At 38.9% G+C, this 21,185-nt stretch overlaps 1 protein-coding gene across 1 annotated transcript in view; it reads right to left on the bottom strand.

Annotated features, from left to right (window-relative positions):
* The window catches only part of LOC118098944 (phospholipid phosphatase-related protein type 5), a 100,375-nt gene that overhangs the window by 77,342 nt on the left and 1,848 nt on the right, over nt 1-21,185 (bottom strand). The window contains exon 2 of the mRNA XM_035143220.2: nt 12,580-12,670. Coding sequence (XP_034999111.1) covers nt 12,580-12,642 — 63 coding nt within the window. The 5' untranslated portion in view covers nt 12,643-12,670. The remainder of the gene's footprint in view (nt 1-12,579; nt 12,671-21,185) is intronic.

The following is a 21,185-nucleotide window of genomic DNA, read 5'->3' as shown; positions in this document are numbered from 1 at the left end:
GCCGGCAGTGTATGAATGTTGTATGATAGAGAAAGTGCTGCACATAGACGCACTGAATGGATGTGCGTGTGAAGCGTTTTGAATGGTCATCAAGACTACAAAAGGTCTATACAAAATACAGACCATTTAAAGAGGATTTAAAGGGGATTTAAAAGGCAACCATAGAGAGAGCTTTATTACTTGGAGCTAAATTAATCAAGACAGAAGGTAAAGATGGATCTCCATATTGAATTGGATGTGATGTCGCATTAGCATAAACAACAAATAGTGTCATTGGCAAATTAAAATAGGAGCAGATCAGAAAACGGGTCAGCTTCAGTACCAAACATTATTTGATTTAATACTATACTAGTTCAATAGACTAAGAATAACATTTGAGATGAGATGAGCCTATTAACCACAAAAACTCTGTTGGACAAAGTCTGAGTATTTGAGGTGAGTCACCACTCATCAAGGATTTAAGCTTCAGTATTGCTGTTAAAACTGCAGCCGTTTTCTGTGGATTTGTTTTCTTTTGGGGGTTTTCTCCTGGTGCAAGTTGACCTGCATGTGATTGAGTGATATATGCAAACAGGTATGTGCCAGAACAAGGCTGTGATTGGTGGACTACAGGGAGGCCTTGCAGCTTATTGGTTTGCGGCTCCCAATAAGAAGACCAAAGATGGTGTGGTGGAGCAAAAAGGGGACACACGTCCCCCTCCTCTCCAATCTGTAACATCACCAGCACTTTGTTCTGTTAACCTGTAAGCTCTTAGTATTTGTTTGACAGTAGGAGTGGACTGACAGATTATTTTTACCACGTTTCCTCCTGCTTTTGGTTAAATAGGAAGTTTAGCTATCATAATTTTGTTTTATTGATATTTGGATAGATTATTGTGTTGTTTGATTTCTAGATAGCTATGTTTGTTTGTTGTTTTGGCCTTTTGTCCACTCTGAAGTTAAAGATTATTCTACTCTGATTATAAACACACTGTTTATTAAGTCAATAAATGTTAGTGTTGAGAGTGGATAAGTGTATGAATGCATGTAACTATATTTGCTCAGGAGGAGGCGCTGTTGTGCCTCATATGGCATGGAGTCACGTGGGACTGATGACACCACTACCTTATAAGGGGGAGGTTTACCCTCTCTCACCCTGTACCTCACTCTCACGGAGAGCAGCAGGTTGTGCACAGTTCTGCAATAAACAATGCCACGAGATTGATGGCTGAAGAGACAAACGTCTGAACGTCTGTTCATCCCTTAGAATTATTATTTCGCTGTGCAGGTAGGCAGAAGGAATAAGCCTACCTGTTAACAGTTAGGCTGGCTACTTGGGAATTGGAGAAGATAGCCATGTCAGTTGCAATGTTGATTTATAAAGCAGTTAATACTATATCAAACTCAGATGTGATTGTTTTTGTTGTGTGCTATGCTCTCTGACCATCTGATAAAACTGAGACCGAATGCAACTCCATTAATACTGCTCTCTCTCTCTCTCTCTCTTTCTTGTGATGGAAGTTTTCTGGAAGCTGGTGAAAGTAGAACTCGGGCAGCAGCTGATGTCTTATATGCAGAAGAGTTTAATGTAGACTTGATCCATCAAGGAGACCAGAAGGTGGAACAATATACTAACGCCAACAGAGTAACATGAGCAATTGAAGATGTCTCCCACAGCCTCCCCATATATCTCCCTCTACTTGCGTCACCCATTCCAACAGCACATCCATGAAAGGCTAGAATTGCTGTCACTCTCCATGTTACATGTAGGTGTTCGCATCCTATTGGATAGTTAAGCCTAAAGTATGCATTCCTAAATCACATTGTGTCCTTACGTCTTGCCACTGGTGAAATTTGGAAAAGAGTTGAAGTTGGTGCCTCTCTGTCTGGGGCATCTGAATTGGGTAAGTCCTTTAACGTAGCCACTACAATGTACTGCTGGTTGGCACTTTATCTATAACCTGACGTTGGAAATTGCTTGGAGAGAAGGGAGTGTGTGTGGTGTGAGCTCTATTCTCCTCATGGTGAACAGATGTAATGTGTGAAGATTCTCTCACATCTCTCTCTCTCTCTCTCATTACAAAGTAGATCAAAACTCTCTAGGGTTGTTAGTGTTTCAATTAATGACGTATCCCAAGACAGCCTTAATGCTTCCGAGGCTTGCTTAGGCTGTTTTCCTCCTCACACCATCTCAAATACACAGTCTAGTTCTGATGCCTTGTTATTGACATTTTGCTTTACACCAGTTTTAAGGAGATAGCTGAATCTTACAAGATGCCAGTCTGTCAGTTACAATATTTAAAGGCGTCAAACTAAAATTCTCAGGAAGTGATTTTATAGAAGGTAAAGCCAACAGGATTTAGCTCTGCCTATACTGGACATTATGCGTGTGTAAAAACAACTATCACATGCTATAATACTATGATATGCAGCTGTTTTCCTGACCTGAAATAATTCGACCTGTTAGTGTGATATTTTTGGGAAAAGCACAGAGCACATCACACACAAGTGGGAGGAGAGATGGGACCAGATGGTCTATGCAAATACAGCAGCACACGGCAGGTGTTAGCGTTTTAATGTCTGTTTTCATCAGTCACTCCGTTAATGTTTTGCTGATTCTGTTCAAATTGGATTAAAATTATTATATTTCACCATCACTCATTTACCAAATCCTTAGAATGGCATCGTTCACTGTTGGGGATTTTAAGTAAGGTATTATTTCCATTCTCAATTTTTCATAACTATGTTATGTTATGTTAAAAAAGTTATTTTTCCACAACATGTTTCAAATACAACTCTTGTCATCAGGTGACAATCCCTAATGGCAATTATTGATCCCCCTAATCAATCAACAGGGTAAAACATTAATATGATACAATAAGAGTAAGTTAACTATCATATTAATGTCAGGTTTGGTGGGACATTTTGACTGTGTCTGGCAAAGATTTTCCTATGACTTATTAACATTGTCTTTTTTTTTTTTTACTTGTGTTTCTTTTAGTAGAATAGCACAATGTAAAGTTCTAAACAGAATTAGATTATATGCAACTGATTTCTGGTAAATTCCAAGAACCAAGGGGAAACCTGCTTTTATTTAAGAATACAACATACAGTACAAAAGAACAGAACAGGTGGATTGATATTGTCACAATAAGTCAATTCCAGTCTACGGTTAACATCTCAGGTGCCATTGTTGTTTATTAAAGCAATGGAAGGACAGGTTTGTGGGAGAACCATTTAACATGTTGCTAATGACTTGCATCCAAACGGGTGACAAAGGGAAGTAGGTGTCTCAATTATTGAAGGTGATCTGCTCATCACATCAATTTATTACAAAGACACTAATAAACAAAGTGTAATCTCTCTAAAGATTTTATTCAAAATTAGGCCGTCTATTTAATACAGCACTTCAGAAGCTGAGGGTCAACCACAGCTCTCTTTTTTAATAATTCCATTATTCTCATCCATCCATCCATCTACAAAACTTTTGATCACACTCATTGTTGTGTGGGCCTCGAGCCAAGTGGCAGACTTCACCCAGGTCATGCCCTTTCCATGGCAGAGGCTTCCATTCACTCACTGCAGATATTCACTTGATTACTTTTGTAGCTGACTGCATCATTATATTCCTGATGTTGGGATTTCCACCCACTCTTCTTTGCAGATCACTTTGGGTTCTTATATTGTTTCAGGTGGCCTTGAGATCAAATTGAAAAACAAAATCGACAACATTTCAATGATTTCAGGGGACTGTGACAGCTGATCCAAGAGCTAAAGCTTGTGAGTGTTGATGTGGATTTTGAGGTCTGCTTTGGATCATTGTCCTGGGGCCTGAACTACCAAGCAAGGCTACTGGCTAATCAAGGTAACTTCAGGGTTGACTTTGTGATTTCGAGAGTAACTTTAAGGTTAACCGGTACTACAGGTTAGGTTTAACCATGCTGCAATGGAAACATGTGCTGCTAATCAAAACACGCGTTTGTGGTTAACTTGGTGTTGCCCTACACAAGCACCCCCCCCTCCATTTAACACAATCCAGTTGAAATAAATGCTGGCACATTTGGAGGACCCAATTGACAACGGAGGGAGTATTGTGAGGGGCTCGATCTGCAGGCGAGGCTGTTGATCTCCCCCTGGTCAGGTTTCTATAAGACATAGATTCTCATCTGAGAGAATACAATTTCTTTGACAACCTATAGAACCTCACTTTCAAACTGTGTTCCATCAGTGATTATGAACATCAATATCATCATAATCAACAATACTGTATCATTGCAGTTCACAGGTGGTACTTACTGTCCCTTAACTGACGGATGCATGTGTCATGTTTTAACTGTTCTCAAGGTCATAAAGGATTTTCATGTGATCGCAGGTTATATGCAGTATGAAAATACCTTGTCATAAGTGTAGTAGCACGCCTACACACAGAACATACTTAGACATAGTGCTGATACCATTTAAGATGAGAACATGAGGGCGATTATTTATAATCATCATCAATCATTTCACAGCATCAATGTTCAAGTACTTGATCAGATCATATTTAACTGCAATTTCTGACACAGTTGAGATGTTTGGTTTTCGTAAAAAAAAAATCTACATAAAAGTGAACAAAAACGAGAACGTGAACTACATAAATAAATTACAATAACTACAAAATACAGTCAGACTTACTGACAATTGTGCCTGTGGCATTTAATACATCATTATAGTTTGTGGAAAAAGCAAACAAACAGACATACCACAGCTGGAACTGTATATTTTACACCTGAGATGATTTTATTAGAGCTGAAACCCTGCTGCATCAGCACCTGCACTTTTTTATACAGTTTTAGATGCTCTGTATATAGTAAAAAAGAGACATTTTTAATTGGGTTTCAATCAATTAAATCTTGCATGCAGGTGTCTGTGCCTATAAACGGTCTTTGACATATAAGATCAACATTAAACATTTAGACTGGACCTGTGTGGACAGTGTTCTACATAAGTGAATTTTGTACTCTTTGATCTATGTTTGCAAAGCCAACAATTAGGTGTCTGATTACTTAAAAAGGCACTTCTGTATGTCGTCCAAAATATGATCAAAAAGTCATTCGTCGGTATGTCGTTCAAATTCACCTAAAAACTCATAGTTTTGTATGTCGTCCAAAATATGATAAAAAAGTCATAGGTTAGCATGTCGTTCGAAATCACCTAAAAATGTCATAGTTTAGCATGTCATTCGAAATCACCTAAAAAGTCAGTTTTGTATGTCGTCCAAAATATGATGAAAAAGTCATACGTCGGTATGTCGTTCGAAATCACCTTTCTTTCTTTGCCGTGAAGTTGCTTAGCTCTTAACTTTATAACTGATGAGCCAACACACATCTGTTGGCTGTCTTCTATTCTGTTCCTAGAAAGGAGGCGGCAGCAGGCTAGCACAAGCTTCGTCCTCTATCAGATTACTCAAAGCATTAGTGTTCTAATCCAATCTAATTGATTCCTTGTCCTCTCAGGAAAAAAACAAAACCATTTGTTAATAAGTAAATCTGTATACATTCAACAGATGTCCTGCTGGAAACGGGCAGTGAGAGGAGGGAGGGGTGTGACTGTGCATAGTCCTGCTTTATATTCCAGTCTGTATGAGGAGATCAGCAAAAACAGTTTTATATCATCTTTATTCAAGAGCCTTGTCTTTCATTTGAGAGCATTATTTCTTCATTTCATGTTCAGATTTTGCTCTTTCTCAAATGATCCCTTCTAGAGGACAAACTTGCTCTGTTCCTGCTCAAAACTGTCTGCTCTCAGATACACCCTAATATTAAAGAAATCTCACTCAAACCCCGACATTGGGGTTTTTCCTCAAGCTTGGGTCCTTTACAAAAGGTCAAGGAGTTTAAGGGTTCTGCACAGCATCTTAGCTGAACCTAGCACTGCACTCTTCTGGACAGATGATGGACCAGAAATCTGTTGGCACCATCAGTTTAAAGTCACAGCCCCTGATGCTCCTATAGGGATACACAGGGACCACTCTGGACCTTCTACAACTGTTCCATTCATTCTTTTAGCCAATAATACATCCAACGGAGGGACTTGGTCGTCCACAATATGTTCTCTTCCTCCTCATCATCCACTCTCATGCATACTGAGGTACTCTCTTAGCAGTTCATCCCAGGGGCCATCCCAGAGGGCCTCTCCCTGATGTCTTTGTGGATACACCACGTTTCATCTTGGATCATGGCCCATTAATCCTTACCCTCCCTCTTTTCTTTGCTTGTAGAGTCTCAGTTAGCTGGGCTTTGGGTGGAACCTTCCGTTCTTTGTTTCGAGTTTTTGTGTCTTGACTCATTATCTCGTTCAAGAGGTATGAGGTATGTATGAGAGGTGGCTGATAGTCACTCCACTTCTGAATCTGTATTCATTTTCATTCTTTGCAATGATCTGGCTGAGGGGGTTCAGGCATATGTGCAACAGAGTTGGCCTCCAGTGTTGCACTGTTAGCCTTGTAGTCCAAGGTACTAGGTAATTGTGGATGTTGGTCTTCTGCTCGTCCATAGTTCCATGTTGCATGCAACCGATTATCATAGCTTTCCATCAATTCAATATTTTCAGTTCTTGTCCATCTTGCACTAGCCCAATCTTATCAACATGTCCTGGTCCATCAACATCTCACTTGGACCTTGTTGATCTGGGCTGGTATAGCTGGTATAAATATATATCTCTCTCTCATACTGTGTAGCATTAAGGCAAGTTTTGGTGCCATGCAGAAGCCTATGGACCTTCACTGTAGACCTGATCTGGATTTGAACCAACCCCAATCACCCACCTTTAAAAAAATCTCAACCAATAGAATGCCAGGTATGGTATTGATCAGGGGAAAGTGTCATTGCCTCGTACTCTTTACTTTACTTGTTACAACATCCCATACGGTCGGTTGCTATCTAACCGGATTAGTTACTTTAATTATGCAAACAATTTTGCTAGGCAACAAACAAAGAAACATGCCAGCATGTTTATGGCGTCAATGTTATCTGCAATTCAGTGTTTATGAATGGGAAAAGTACCAAGAACAACACATGTGCTAGTTAACACATTAACACTGTAGAAAACAAAAGTAACTTTCGGGAAAACCCAACTAGTGGGCAGTGTTCTTTTTTACTTTTGTCAGCTACTTTTAGAGTTAGACCAAGTCTTAGCATTAGTCCTTGTTATATGTTGTCATATTCAGTCAATCTCATCTTCAGCAAACTGCTTTCACATAGATTTCATCCAACTGATTTGAACTATTAAATCTGAACAACAACAATGTTAGTAAATCTGATGCCATATATGTCTTGAGGAGAAAGAGATGGTTTTGTCAGGACAGTGCAAGAAAGGTGTGGATTTTATTCAGTAATTGTGTAGTCCTTTGTAGTCGCATTGTACAAGTCTGTGTGTTTATATAAGTTGTGCATTACCATTAAAATGTATTTGTAAAGAAAATATTCATAAACTCTTCACACAAAAGAAGCTGGCTGCTGCCCAATAGACTTAGTTAAAGAACAGTAACTTACATTAAGTTCTGTACATTTTAAAAACAAACAGTTGTGAGCTCCATTCCTGAAATGTGTATTGCCATTAAGTTGAGGGTCCATTAGCGTAGATAGCATTTTTAATACACAAAAACAAGGCAGCTAGCTTTCAGTAAGACTTCATAAGCAAGCAAAGCAGCAGCATCTCGTTTTTTTTAGATACTAATAGATAAGTGCATATAGCTGGGTCTAGTGTAGTGCTACTGACAGTGCTTATATTAGATTGTGCTGCTGGTGTGCAGAAGCGCCAGAAAGCTTTTAGTCTGCACGAAGAGTAATGTGTACCACAGTCAACGAAATATACTTAACATAGTACTACACACATACCACTACATTATGTAATTGAGTTATTTGGTATCAATGTATGGTCACAGTAGTGCAGGTCTATACCAGAAGAAATGTGCGATAGAAAAGGAAAAACATACTCTCTCCTATCCCTGCCTTTTCTGAGTGTACAGGCTGTGCCCTCCAGTGGCAAATCCCGGAACAACACGCCTCAACCGCATTCCTTTAAATAACAAAATAAAATATACAACATACACACTGTTTTTTGTGAAATATAATGATGATCATCCTAAATGTAATGTGCATTCTAAATGCTCTTTTGCAAGACATGGCCAGAGCTGTCTCTGATAATCAATGACAGACAATGGACAACACAATTATTAACCCCCACCTTCCCTGCTGGCCATGCATAATTCCAACCAAAGCCTTGATTCAGTTTATAAATGACATGAGCTGAATGACAATTAGCCCCGATGCTAATGGCTTCATAATCAGTCCTACTGCTGCATCAATTTTCTAAATATAAATGTATCTCTCATAGAAGAGAGGAAAATGAGGCAGAAAGAACAAAGGTTGGATTTTCCATTACAAACCGTTTTGCATAGGCTACAGTCCATGTTACAGACACACCAAATATAAGTAGTGTGTGAGATATTACTAGATACATTTTCTACACTTTGATTAGATTTTGAGATACAGGTTAGAACAGCTGAGAAAACACCGCAGTGTCGCAGGAGACACTGAAATGGGACATAGTTATTGTTTACCTCATATTAGACATATGGAAATGTTTCTCTTTAAGACTTTTATTAAAGAAAAGTTATTTTACTGATTTATATATTGTACTCCCATAAAGTTGAGTCTATAGAGATGAAAAATAAGTCAGAGACCAGTCAAAAACACTGAATCCCACACATCCCACACAGAATGACCTGATTGCATCTGTCATTAGATCCTCCAAGCCTGAACTACTATGTCCCACACTTTGTACACATGCAGGTTTGCCGTTGTAAATCCAATCTCAAAAGCTGAAATCAGAGGCCTTTAAGTAGCCAGGAATATTTTATCAGACTTGACTCTAAGGGATAGTTCACCCAAAAAGGAAAATTCACTCATTATCTACTCACCACTTTGCCGATGGAGGGGTGGGTTTGGAGTTTCAGGGGTAAACAGTGTTGCAACCAAATCCAATAAATATTTGAAGTAAAGGTCGACCGATTCTTCAAATGTAAAAAAACAACAGAAAAAACATAACATGCCTCCAAAACTGCTCCTGTGGTTTGAACCAAGTGTCTTTAAGCCCCGACATACAAATTGTACTCGAAACAGTGGCATTTACACCATGTTTTAGTATAAAAGTACGCTGTGATGCACGAACGCAGCTCCAGAGGAGGACATCCGAGGACATTTAGGCTAAAAACATTATATAAACAACAGTGATCCAAAAACAGTGACGGTATATTGTAGAACTGTTGGAAAGTAGCTCCAGAGTATTAACACAGACCAAGCGAACAGGCAGGTTTAGAACGGGCACTGCACTAGTTATTCAAATTAAGGATAAATTATATATTTTTTCAACTATGAACTACTCCTACCATCAAGTGTTGTCTGTGACCTACTGTAGATCTTATCACTCTGTGGGAGCTCACCAAAATGATGAGGATACAATGTCTGAACATATTTCAATCTGGACCACATGCTCCCACAGTGCTGGATACCAAACTATAAGTTTATCAAGGATGTAGGTCGTCACTATGAACCAATGAAAGAAATGAGTATTATACAAAAAAAATTATATAGAAAGAAGTCATTCTTGTTTTTCAACATATTCTGAGATTTATTAGCATTCAGTCAATGGAGAGTTGGTAAATGGCACCAATCAGTTAAACAGCAATGCAACCACTTGAACATTTAGTAGCTACAATCTACACAATGTGAACAGGGTGAGAGGCTGTGTGTCGGTTGTCTGTTTTTCACACGGCAGACTGTCAGCTGCTGGTTTATCTCCTGCATTGCCTTCAATACAAGTCAGTTTATGTACTAAACTAAACACCAGGACACTACGGTATGAAGATGCGCTTCTTCCGGTCTGTCTAGAACAATCAAAGCCCCGTTAGAACAAATGAATGGATTCAGAAAGTGAAACGCTGGAGTGCTTTTACTTTGAAACAGGTTCGGGAAGTGTTGTAAACATGTTTGTGTCATAGACAGATAAACGTTGTGTTTCACAGAAGAATAAACAGAGAAAATTATCTTTTACCTGAGTTTTAATGTTTATCTGTTGAAATTATGTCACAAACATGCATTTTAAAATGTTCAAACCACTTTCTGTATGCGTTTCAAAGTAAAAGCACTCCAGCATTTCTGTTGACGGAATCCATTCTTTTGTTTAAAAAGTTTTTTTTATTGTGAAATATTTGCAGGAGCAGAAGACGCACATCTTCATACTGTATAGTACTTGTATATATATATATGAGTATAAGGGACTACTTTCATACAAGGAAATAGTCACATTTATGGCCATATTCAAGGCAACGCCCATGTAAAAAAACATTGTGCTGCAGTAGCAGCTCCTCTGCAGAACTTATTGTTGAACTGAAGCTAAATATTGTGCAGTCTGGTGTCTACGTGTCTTTTCTCTGCTGAGCAGAAACTATACATTAATAATGGGCTGTTTATGGTTAAAGGTAAACAAGAAGAATTTGTTTGTATTTGGGACTCATTTATGTCCTTTCTGGCAAACAAAACATGTATCACTTACTGAAAAAGGAAATGTTATATGGGTAACTTGGAATTATTGATCCTGCCCCTTATATATATATACTGTATTATTTTTTGTATTTTGTTTTGTATTTTATAAAGTAGAGAAGTAAGAAGGAGAGATTCTCCTCTATAAAAATCATAATATTCTACAGCAATACTTGGTAAAATTTTTGAAGAAGTACCACAAAGAAAGAGTGAGTAACGTTTCATTCGACCTTCAACATTTGTTATCCTCAACACATACAGATAAAATGGAAGATGTTATAAAATGGCAGGTAAATGATTACCTGAATCCACAATCTGAAATCAACAACTCTAGATTTCACATTTGTTTATTCAGCAAATCAAGTAAATTTACCTAAATACAGCTTAAAATATTCATCTGATATAAATGAAACTTTTACTTGGAGAATGCAACTCATAAATCTGACATGGCACTAACCGTAGATGGCTCTTCTAGAGCACAGGTCTCACTCTCTTGGATTTGTTGAAAATAAAAAATAACAATTGATTATTTGAGTCGAGTGCAGTCACCGGAACCCCAAAGCAGACGATTCATTTTGTTCTGTCATCAAATTATTCACTGAAATAGAGGTAGCTAAAACAGAAAAGAGGACCTGCCACTGCAGTATTTGTTATTTTAACTAGTGAACATGAAGGTCAACAACAGCTAAAAATGCTGCGTCCCGATTGTTTTCAGAAAAACAATTTAATAAAAAATCCATAAGTAACTGAGCTTAATGAATCCATGTATTTCACCAGTCCAGGTGCCTCATTTGTAACCGCAACTTTCAGACCCCCTTTTGTGCGTACGCCACTTCTCACGCATACATTGGGATATATAATCACAAACTTCATGGGAGAATGAAACTTGAAAAGCCATGAATATGAATATTTTGGAGACAGGAAAGTGGCGAGGCAGACTTGAGGAGGTCAATTGAAGCGAGATTATTGATCCACTTCATTGTTCACATTAAAACCAGCAGTGTTATTTGTGCTCGCGCAGCATTATTGTTTCATAAAAACCTTCTTCTACAGAACCAAGTGATTAATACTTTTTAATAAAAATGTTACGCACGCGCATGCAATTTTGTGTGTGTGAAATCGCTGCAGTGAACATGACTGTACTGTCAGGCAAGTAGAGCAAACAGAGTGTACAGAGCAGCGCACTGAAGACCACGTAAAATGAAAAAACTGTGTTCACTTTTAAAGGTTCAGTGTGTATAATTTAGTGCCATCTAGTGGTGAAGTTGCATGTTGCAGCTGAATGCCCCTCACCTCACCCTCCCCTTCCAAACATTAAAGACAACCTGTAGCCTTCAGTTGTCATAAAAACTTAAAAAGTGTTTAGTTTGTCCAGTTTTTACTACTGTAAAAAAACATGGCGGCCTCTGTAGAGAGGACCCGCTCTGATGTTAATATAAAGTATTTAAATATAAAGGGCCCATTCTGGTTTTAGTGCCTATCTATTTAAGGCCCCCCTCTGAATAAAGTCTACTCTGACGGGCCAGCTGGCTTAATCTGTTGTGATTGGTCTACTCCTTCCAGCGTTTTACCCGGTTTTGAAAGGGGAAATGCCAGACTAGCCACCAGTCAAGCTGACACTTATGGGGCAATACATAGTGTAGAACTACTGACAAAGCTCTGACCTTTGACCACCAAATTCTTTTGGCCAGATGTAAAGAAATTCCCTATGGGCAGTCCTGATATATCATTCACAGTGACGTGAGGTCACTGTGACCTTGACCTTTGAATGTTTGTGCCAAATGTGAAAGGATTCCCTCAAGGAGTTCCAGAGATATCACTTTCACAAGGCAAAAAATGGGCTTTGAGAGGTCACTGTGACCTTGTGCATAATATATCTTCTTTAACTGGAATAGGAGGAAATGTATACGCTGTAAATGTAAACTTTATGGTAAAACACAGCATATATGAGAACTTAGAACCATAAAAGAATGGAGATATCAATCTAACTTTTCTGTCTTTAGGAGTGAGAACTTACCTCTCCGGCCAGTGAGGTGTAGAGCATCCTTCGCTCTTTTCTACTGAGTTGCTTTGAAGGCATTTTGACTTGTTCTTCGTATAAGCATCCACTGCAGAGAGAAAAACACAAGTTGTTGGAGACAGTATTGAATTAACCGGAATGTAATTTGACAGCCGGGAACGATTTGAGAGGGAATAACAACAATGTTTCTAGATTGAATTGAAATCCAGGACATTATATTAACTAGGGTTGAGCCAAATAATCGGATGAAACGAGTATCTGGTACGAATAATGTACTTTTACGGAGCACGAGTACCATCCGAGTAAAATGTGTCAATATCCGTACTCGTGATTAATGAAAATCCCCATTGGATAGCTGTGTTCACATCATTCCTTGATAGGCCAGCCACACACAGAGCTCTTCCCCTACACAGAGCATAGCCTGTATGACACATTCAGAGTGTACCCGGCTAGACGCACATGGAGCGAGCGCTCCTCTCTCTCTCACATACAATGTAATTTTTAAAAAGTAAAAACTCGTTGAGTATGAAAACCTGCATTTTACTTAATACCTGTTAATACTGCATGTGTTGTGTTCATTGATTCACTGTAGTTTATTCACTGAAGTTTATAAATAGTATAATATGAATAGTTATCTTACTCTTGTGATGAAAAACCTGATCTGAAGCTCAATTCTAAGGCTGTTCTGTAAATAGTTTTCTGATAAACAATAAATATAGCAACTTCTGACCCATATCCATGTCCGGCTTAAAATATCAACTTCCGCCCACTTCCGGTTCAAGACGGATACGGATACGGAATATGGATAATTTTGTTGGTTAAACAGATACAGATAATGGTGTTCACGCTCATCCCTAATATTAACCCATGAAACCAGCTGGTCTGATATGCATCGTGTGTTTTGATTATCAACACACTATATTTAGTCTATTTTGTATTTGAATGAGTCTATTACTATTAAACATATTAACAGAAGCACTGCTATTGCAGAGACCATGTTAGTGGCCTTGCTGATTAAAGAGATGTATCATCACGGTAATGTTCTTTTTGTTTGATGAAATTTGTCGAAAACGTTTTTTAATCGATGATGAAGTGATGTGCACAAGACGAAGATGATGTAGGTCGATGAGAAATTGCTGGGAAAAGTACATGATGGCAACATGGTGACACACAATTAAAAAAAAGTAATACCACTCAGAGCAAAGAGTAACCCAGTGGCTACAAAATAGCTGGAAGAATATATAGGACATATAGGAATGCTCTAATGATTTGATATTTGCTAATGTTACATTCCTTTTCAATTTATATTAACAAGACAACTGAGGCAGGGATCTCACATAACAATGGGACATTATATTGTTCCATACAGCCAAGTATAGTGCATTGGCTATTAAAACATATCATTGAAATTCTAAATAGATTTTAGGCATGAATAGAACACACTGAGCAGTAGCCAGCTGCATGCAATTGCAAAACAATTCTTTCCAAATAGATGTGGGTAATGTACAAACTACTGTAAATGTATTAATATATCACAGTCTAATGCACTAAATCACAACCAGTTAAGCACAGGACTGACATTACAGAACTGGATGAGGTTTACCAAATATAAATAAAACTAACTTTACTATAACTAACTACTATAGTGGGCTTCTGATCTCAGAACTGAGATATAGATTATATCTAAACTACACTTTGATGCACTACATCAAAGCACACAACAGTTCAGTCTGCTCTGCTGAACTCTGCTGAGCTAATACTACAATAACTACTGCAGTCCCATACTTTCCACTGGGTGTCACTAGAAGATAACTAAACACAAACCAGAAAATTGACCTTCACTGGTCTAATTTTGTACAAAGTTAAAAAATATATATATACAATATCATTGATTATCCAAACTGTCATGCACATTAAAATATGAAGTGACATTTAATATTGACCACACTGTCTCTGTTCATTTCCATTTATACATGTTCATTTTTAGTTAATGTTTTGGTATATCTTTAAATGTAAATCCACAGAACCACTCTTGTTTATTTGTTCCATAAGAATGTATTTATTATGTATATTAAGATTTATCTCCACACAAACTAGCAACAGCAAATATACAATTTTAACACAAAGACAAGGTTTTATCTTCAACATTTTATAACAATAGATTAAAATGATATATGGACAACAGAGCCAGCAGTACGTTACCAAGGGTAATGTTCGACGAACATAATCTGAATAAACGGAATAAATAAAGTATTCATAACCTATTCAAAATCAAGTATTAGGTTAGGGTAGGTAACCCTATTGAAATGGGTGACGCAAGTAGAGGAAGACATATGGGGATGCTGTGGGAGACATCTTCAGACTTGGGGGGTGAACAATTGCTCATGTTACTCTGTTAGCGTTTGTATATTGTTTCACCTTCTGGTCTCATTGATGCATCAAGTCTACATTAAACTCTTCTGCATAAGACATCAGCTGCTGGCTGAGTTCTCCTTTCACCAGCGTCGCGGAAACTTCCATAACAAATATGATTCTGTATTTGTTGTACTTCTAAAATTGGAGTTTCAGTAAGTTTTTGTCCTTTCTCTCTTGCATGTGCTTTGTACTTATATCATCATATTCCCATCAGCATTCATTGTACTTGAATAGTAATATGCTGACATCAGTATTTAATTGAAAGCACTGCTGTACCTTAGAGAGGTCAAAGCTGTAGACTCTTAGTCGTCCTTATTTACGGTGCACATTTTTAATGTATCACCTTTGATGACACTTTTGATTGGTGAGGTCACTTCAAAGTTAGTGCTTTGTCTGTTCTAAATTTCCTTTGGAATCAATTAAGTATATATGTATGTATCTATCTGTCTGTCTGTCTGTCTGTTCTTGGCACATGTGTAATACTAGCTGTAGATGTACATCAAGTGCTGTTCTGGCTTCATCAGAGAAGGATGGAAATTACGTATTTATGTTAATTGTTCTAAAACTATTAATTGTCATTACACTGAATTGGATGCAAATCACAAAGCACTATTGTTATCGTTGGAATGTGACTCCTATGAACATTAAAATATGAGAAACCTTGAAATTAGATACTTTGTCCCATGTAAAAAAGTGTAGAATGATTCCCTTGTATTTCAGCCTGTCATTCAATGAGTCACTTCTCAATGAGTGAACCAAAATAAGATACATGCATCACTTAAAAGATCTACATACAGTGCCTACACATTAAGGAGCAAAGTACTGGTTAAGACATGAGATGAGTTGAGGACATCAGGCCATGCTCATTTGGATGCATATTTTTGAGATGCACACCCATATTTCTAGTGCTGGTATGGTAGCTTACATAGCCTGCGTACAACTTTATCTGAAGGTCTCCTGACCAATAATGTTTCCAAATGGTGCTTAGATTGATTGGAGTGCAAATGACTCTCTACAGCCAAGTTGTGTTGTGACTTTTATGCCATCATGTACCACACAGTTGTTCTTGAATTATTAACTAATATCAGCTTGACCTACATTTCATTTTCAATTAATGAAAGTGACGTAGTGTGATGTAGTATCATCATCTGTCTGCCTGTCTGTCTTTCTCTTTCACTACAAGTCACGCATTCACAATCATACAGGGCTACTCTGCTGCTTCTCTATGCAGACTGAACAAGCTGGGGGTTAACCATTGACCTTCTCCCAGCGGACAATTCATTCATATCACATCAATAATGTGGGATGGAAAACAAGCCCTTCAAACAAAATGACAAAGTGTGCCCTTTGTATAAACCTTGCAATACAAGTCCTACAATCCACCCTGAATGGACACACGCACACAGTGCAGTATTTACAGAGCAGCACAGCATGCACACCCAGCTTGAACTCCAGTGACCTTTATCAAGCTGAGAAGCAGTCTGCCTGCCCTCATTACACACAGCACCACCGCAAAATTAGTGAAAGTGGCATGAATGTTATTCTAGTTGAACACTTCTGCATGGATTTACTATCTGGTATCCCACGGGGGCTTTGCTGAAGGCTAATACAACTGCAACAAACCCTTTAAAATACTTGATACTGCAGGGTTTCATTTCTGATGGGAAATCTGCATTCAGCAGCAAAAACACTCAACAATAACTTCAGGTCAACAACATCCTGTCACTGTTTAAAAGACCTGCTGTTCTTCGCACAGTGAGAGGTAGTTCATAGAAAATGTCACTGTAATTTAATGAAATGAACTCCACGGATCATTTTTTACTGAAATGAATTCAGTAGAAATGATCCTCTCTGGCCTCTCTGTTAGCATTACGATGCGATGCACTGTAACAGCCTGCGGGTACCAGTGTGTTTCAAAGACACTTCCCCCCCACACCTTTCCTACATCTGAATTGACTTCTCTGTACAACTCCAGTCACGGAGTTGAGTTGATTGAACATTGTTGCTTGGTTGTTAAGCATTTGCCTTGGCATGGTCCCAGTGCAACAGTGCAGAAAGGACAACACTAAAACAAACAGTATAATAATAAGCATTTATACGATAACATGATGTAACATTTATGCATAACATACATATATGCATATATAATAACAAAAACAATTTTAAAGTGCCATGTATAGTACTTTTAGATGTGGTCAGAACACATTCATATGGACTACATTTTGTCAGCCTTTAACCCCAACTTTCACACAGATATCAGCAGTGTGTAAATGCTACTGAAGCACTAATGTGTTCAATCCATATTCAATCTCACCTCTGATTTGGTTTCAATATCCCCAGAAGCAGCTCTCCTGCCAGCTAACTGTCTTTATGAGTCAACAAGAAAAAAAACAGCATTCTGTTATCAGTTTGAATTCACTGTAGCCAGAGCTTTCAGCTATCAAGCTCCTCCCCTGTGGAATCATCTCCCCCTTTCAGTTCGGGAGGCAGACACCATCTGTACGTTTAAGAGTAGGCTTAAAACCTTCCTTTACGATAAAGCTTATAGTTAGAGCCGGTCCAGGCTTGTCTTAGACCTGCTCTTAGTTATGCTGCTATAGGTCTAGAAGGTCGGGGGACACATGACACATGGAGCTTCTCTTCCCAGCTTCTCCTTCCTCTTCTCAATCCTGATCACATCAAAGAAATTAATATCTCATCAATACATGTTACTGACTTGACTTCTTCCCCGGAGTCCCTTTGCCTTATCGTCCGCAGATCCAGGGCCGCAGCTGCGGCCACATCGTGGATTATGATGGTGGATCATGAATCAGAGATCGTGATCGTAATGGTGGATCCTGTATGGCGGATTCTGTGTCGTGCTGGATGATTGTGATAATAATGGTGAGCTGCGATCATGGCCCATAGATCATGACGGTGGATTGCGAAATCAATCAAATCAATCAATCAATCAAATTTTATTTGTATAGCCCATATTCACAAATCACAATTTGTCTCATAGGGCTTTAACAAGGTGTGACATCCTCTGCCCTTAACCCTCAACAAGAGTAAGGAAAAACCTTTTAACAGGGTAAAAAGAAGGTAGAAACCTCAGAGAGAGCCACATGTGAGGGATCCCTCTCCCAGGACGGACAGAAGTGCAATAGATGCCACGTGTAATGGAGAACATCAGAAAAAAAAAAGAGTATTTGCAGCATTGGTTAGAATAAACAGTTTGTAGCATAATGGAAGGTAAATTAATTGATGGATTATTGTCAATAATGGTCGAGTATCTGAGTAGACATATTGTATATCAAGCAGTCTTGTTGTAATCATATTCCACGGTCATCAGCCACCACGATCATGATCCACCATCACGATGGGATGCCACCATAGTCCACATTGATTGTGATAGTGCAGGGATTCCCAAAGTGTGGTGCGTGCGCGAGCTGCCTCTAGGGGGTGCGCGAGAGGAAAAATGTAATGGTGCCCTCTCCCCCTCCCTCTCCCTCTCTCTCTCTCTCTCTCTCTCTCTCTCTCTCTCTCTCTCTCTCTCTCTCTCTCTCTCTCTCTCTCTCTCTCTCTCTCTCTTCTCTCTCTTTACTGGTGGATCGTGTGTAATTTTATTGTAATTTGATTCAGATTAATGGTGTTCAAATTTCCGTAACCGCTGTTATGTATGGTTAATTGTAAATTAAATTTGATGCAATTTTTCTTTAATGCGGCTGAAAATATGACAGCATTTTTCCCATGTTCTCTCATGATGGGCCTCTTTGCTCTTTAAAAGTGACGGCTTGTGTAACTTTGTTGAAATTTATTGAAACTTTGTTGCAGTGTTTCAGTTTCATTCGAATGTGAGAGCGCATTGTTGCGATCTCTTGATTCTTTTGTTACGTGTGTACTGATCATGTGTTCATGATTAAAGATGATGCATTTAATGCGGCTATAAATAGGCTCTGTTGCGTTTTTATTTTTTGAAGGTGTGGGGGATTGGGGGTGCGTGAAACCGGGCGGGATGTAGAAGGGGGTGCGTGGCCTAAAAAGGTTGGGAACCGATAGTGGATCGTAATCGTGGTGGCACCTGATCGTGGATAGTGGTGGTGGATCGTGATCCTGGTGGCAGCTGATGGTGGATCAAAATGGTGGATTGCAGATCGTGATGGTGGATCCTGACTGTGGATCGTGGTGGTGGATTGTGATCCTGGTGGCAGCTGACCGTGGACTATAATTACAACATGACTGCTTGATATACAACATGCCTACTCACATACTCTACCATTACTGGCAATAACTCCTCCATTTCAATTGTCATTGCTGCTCCCTTCATTTCTATCAGACATTTTCTTCTGTATAAATACTTTAAACATTGACACACCTTACCATTATGTTAAAAAAAATGTATTCTAATTAAGGCTGTAAATACCCTTATCTTTCTGATGTTCTCCATTACACGTGGCATCTATTGCACTTCTGTCCGTCCTGGGAGAGGGATCCCTCACATGTGGCTCTCTGAGGTTTCTACCTTCTTTTTACCCTGTTAAAGTTTTTTCTTAGTAGTTTTTCCTTACTCTTGTTGAGGGTTAAGGGCAGAGGATGTCACACCTTGTTAAAGCCCTATGAGACAAATTGTGATTTGTGAATATGGGCTATACAAATAAAATTTGATTGTGTCTGTGTTGCAGTTCAATACAACGGTGTTTCTATATACAGTATGTACAGGGCAATCACGGTACCGTCAATGGTCAAGTCGGTCAGTCAGTCAGGCGTACGGCATTGGCCTTTAACTTAACCAAGGCCGCTGGCTCCGGGAGAACTCTACAGGGAATAAACAATCCACCAGATGATTTCCTCCTACCTTCGACTTTAGAGACGAGGTGTCTGCTCCAGAGCGGCGACAACAGACTGACGTTACAACACGCTTTTATAAAAGGTAAAACAGACGATCCTCTCAGATCCCTACACTCATCAGCCTGCAGCCACTTCCATAGAGTATAGTGTTTCAAAACACGCTGGGTTGCGATTGGATTATTGACTGATTGAATGAACTCTGATAGGTGGCCAGTGACACGATCCAACAATGGTCGCTACAGTTAACAAAGGGGCAATATCGAGGTCGGCAAAAATGATCATGGTCATGCCAATATATTGTACAATAAGTCGATAATGTAATTATCCTGGAAGGCCTAGTTGTGATGTTAAATTGATTTATGTTTGACTAAATGGTAATTCTCGGTCTGAACTAAAAGTAAAGTGTTTTGAATTAATATGATTTAATATGACCAAGACAATAAATGGTTTGTAAATGGTTTTGTATTTATATAGAGCTTTCCTAGTCTTGATGACCACTCAAAGCTCTTTACAGGACAGTTTGCCATTCACCCATTCACACACACATTCATACAGTGCATCTATTAGCAGCACTTGTTTTTCTATGAGGGGCAATTCAGGGTTCAGCATCTTGCCCAAGGACGCATCGGCATGCAGATGGGGAAGACTGGGATCAAACTGCCGAACTTCTGGTTGGAGGACGACCGCTCTACCCCTCAGCCACAGCCACCACAATACTAAAAGTTTGAAGGACAAGGTTCACTAAATATGAATAAAACTCACATGACCTCACACGACTAACATCAGTGACACAGCAAACACTGTTTATCAGTTAACATTAAAGTGAGCTGAGGAGAGAATGACAACCTCCCAAAACCAGTGACATATTAGTGGGGGTCACAGGCCTCAGTCCCCATCTTAGTGTGCACTGTGCCATCCAGTCCACTTCCTGTTTTATTTGGAAGATTACTAACATTTCCTGTTCTTGGAGCTTCTTCTTCCTGGTTACTATAGCCAACACACACCTGCACCGGATTAGACTCCTGTCCCTGCTTTTCCCACCAAGAAACCCTTTTAAAATGTCCGTCCTTCCCTTCGTTCCGTGCCAGCTTGTCTTGTGTGTGTTTGGAGTCCAGTGCTTCTCCTATGCTGTGTCTGAAATCACCCTCTCACTCACTCACTCCTACGTCATAGTGACTTCTATGTAGAGAACTATATACTGAGATCATCGGCAAAAGTAAAAAAAAAATGTTTATTTTACACTTAGTATAAATACTGTTAGGGTAAAAACATGTCGAATGACCATGTTTAAAGGTAGAAATATACTTGTTTGCTGCAGTTTGTACTGTGCCACTCATATTTGCATTTGTACGACAGGTCAG

The sequence above is a fragment of the Hippoglossus stenolepis genome, chromosome 19, assembly GCF_022539355.2.
Source record: "Hippoglossus stenolepis isolate QCI-W04-F060 chromosome 19, HSTE1.2, whole genome shotgun sequence".
In the NCBI taxonomy this organism is placed as follows: Eukaryota; Metazoa; Chordata; class Actinopteri; order Pleuronectiformes; family Pleuronectidae; genus Hippoglossus; species Hippoglossus stenolepis.
Note: the sequence above shows the minus strand (reverse complement) of the source record. Positions and strands in the feature narration are given on the sequence as shown.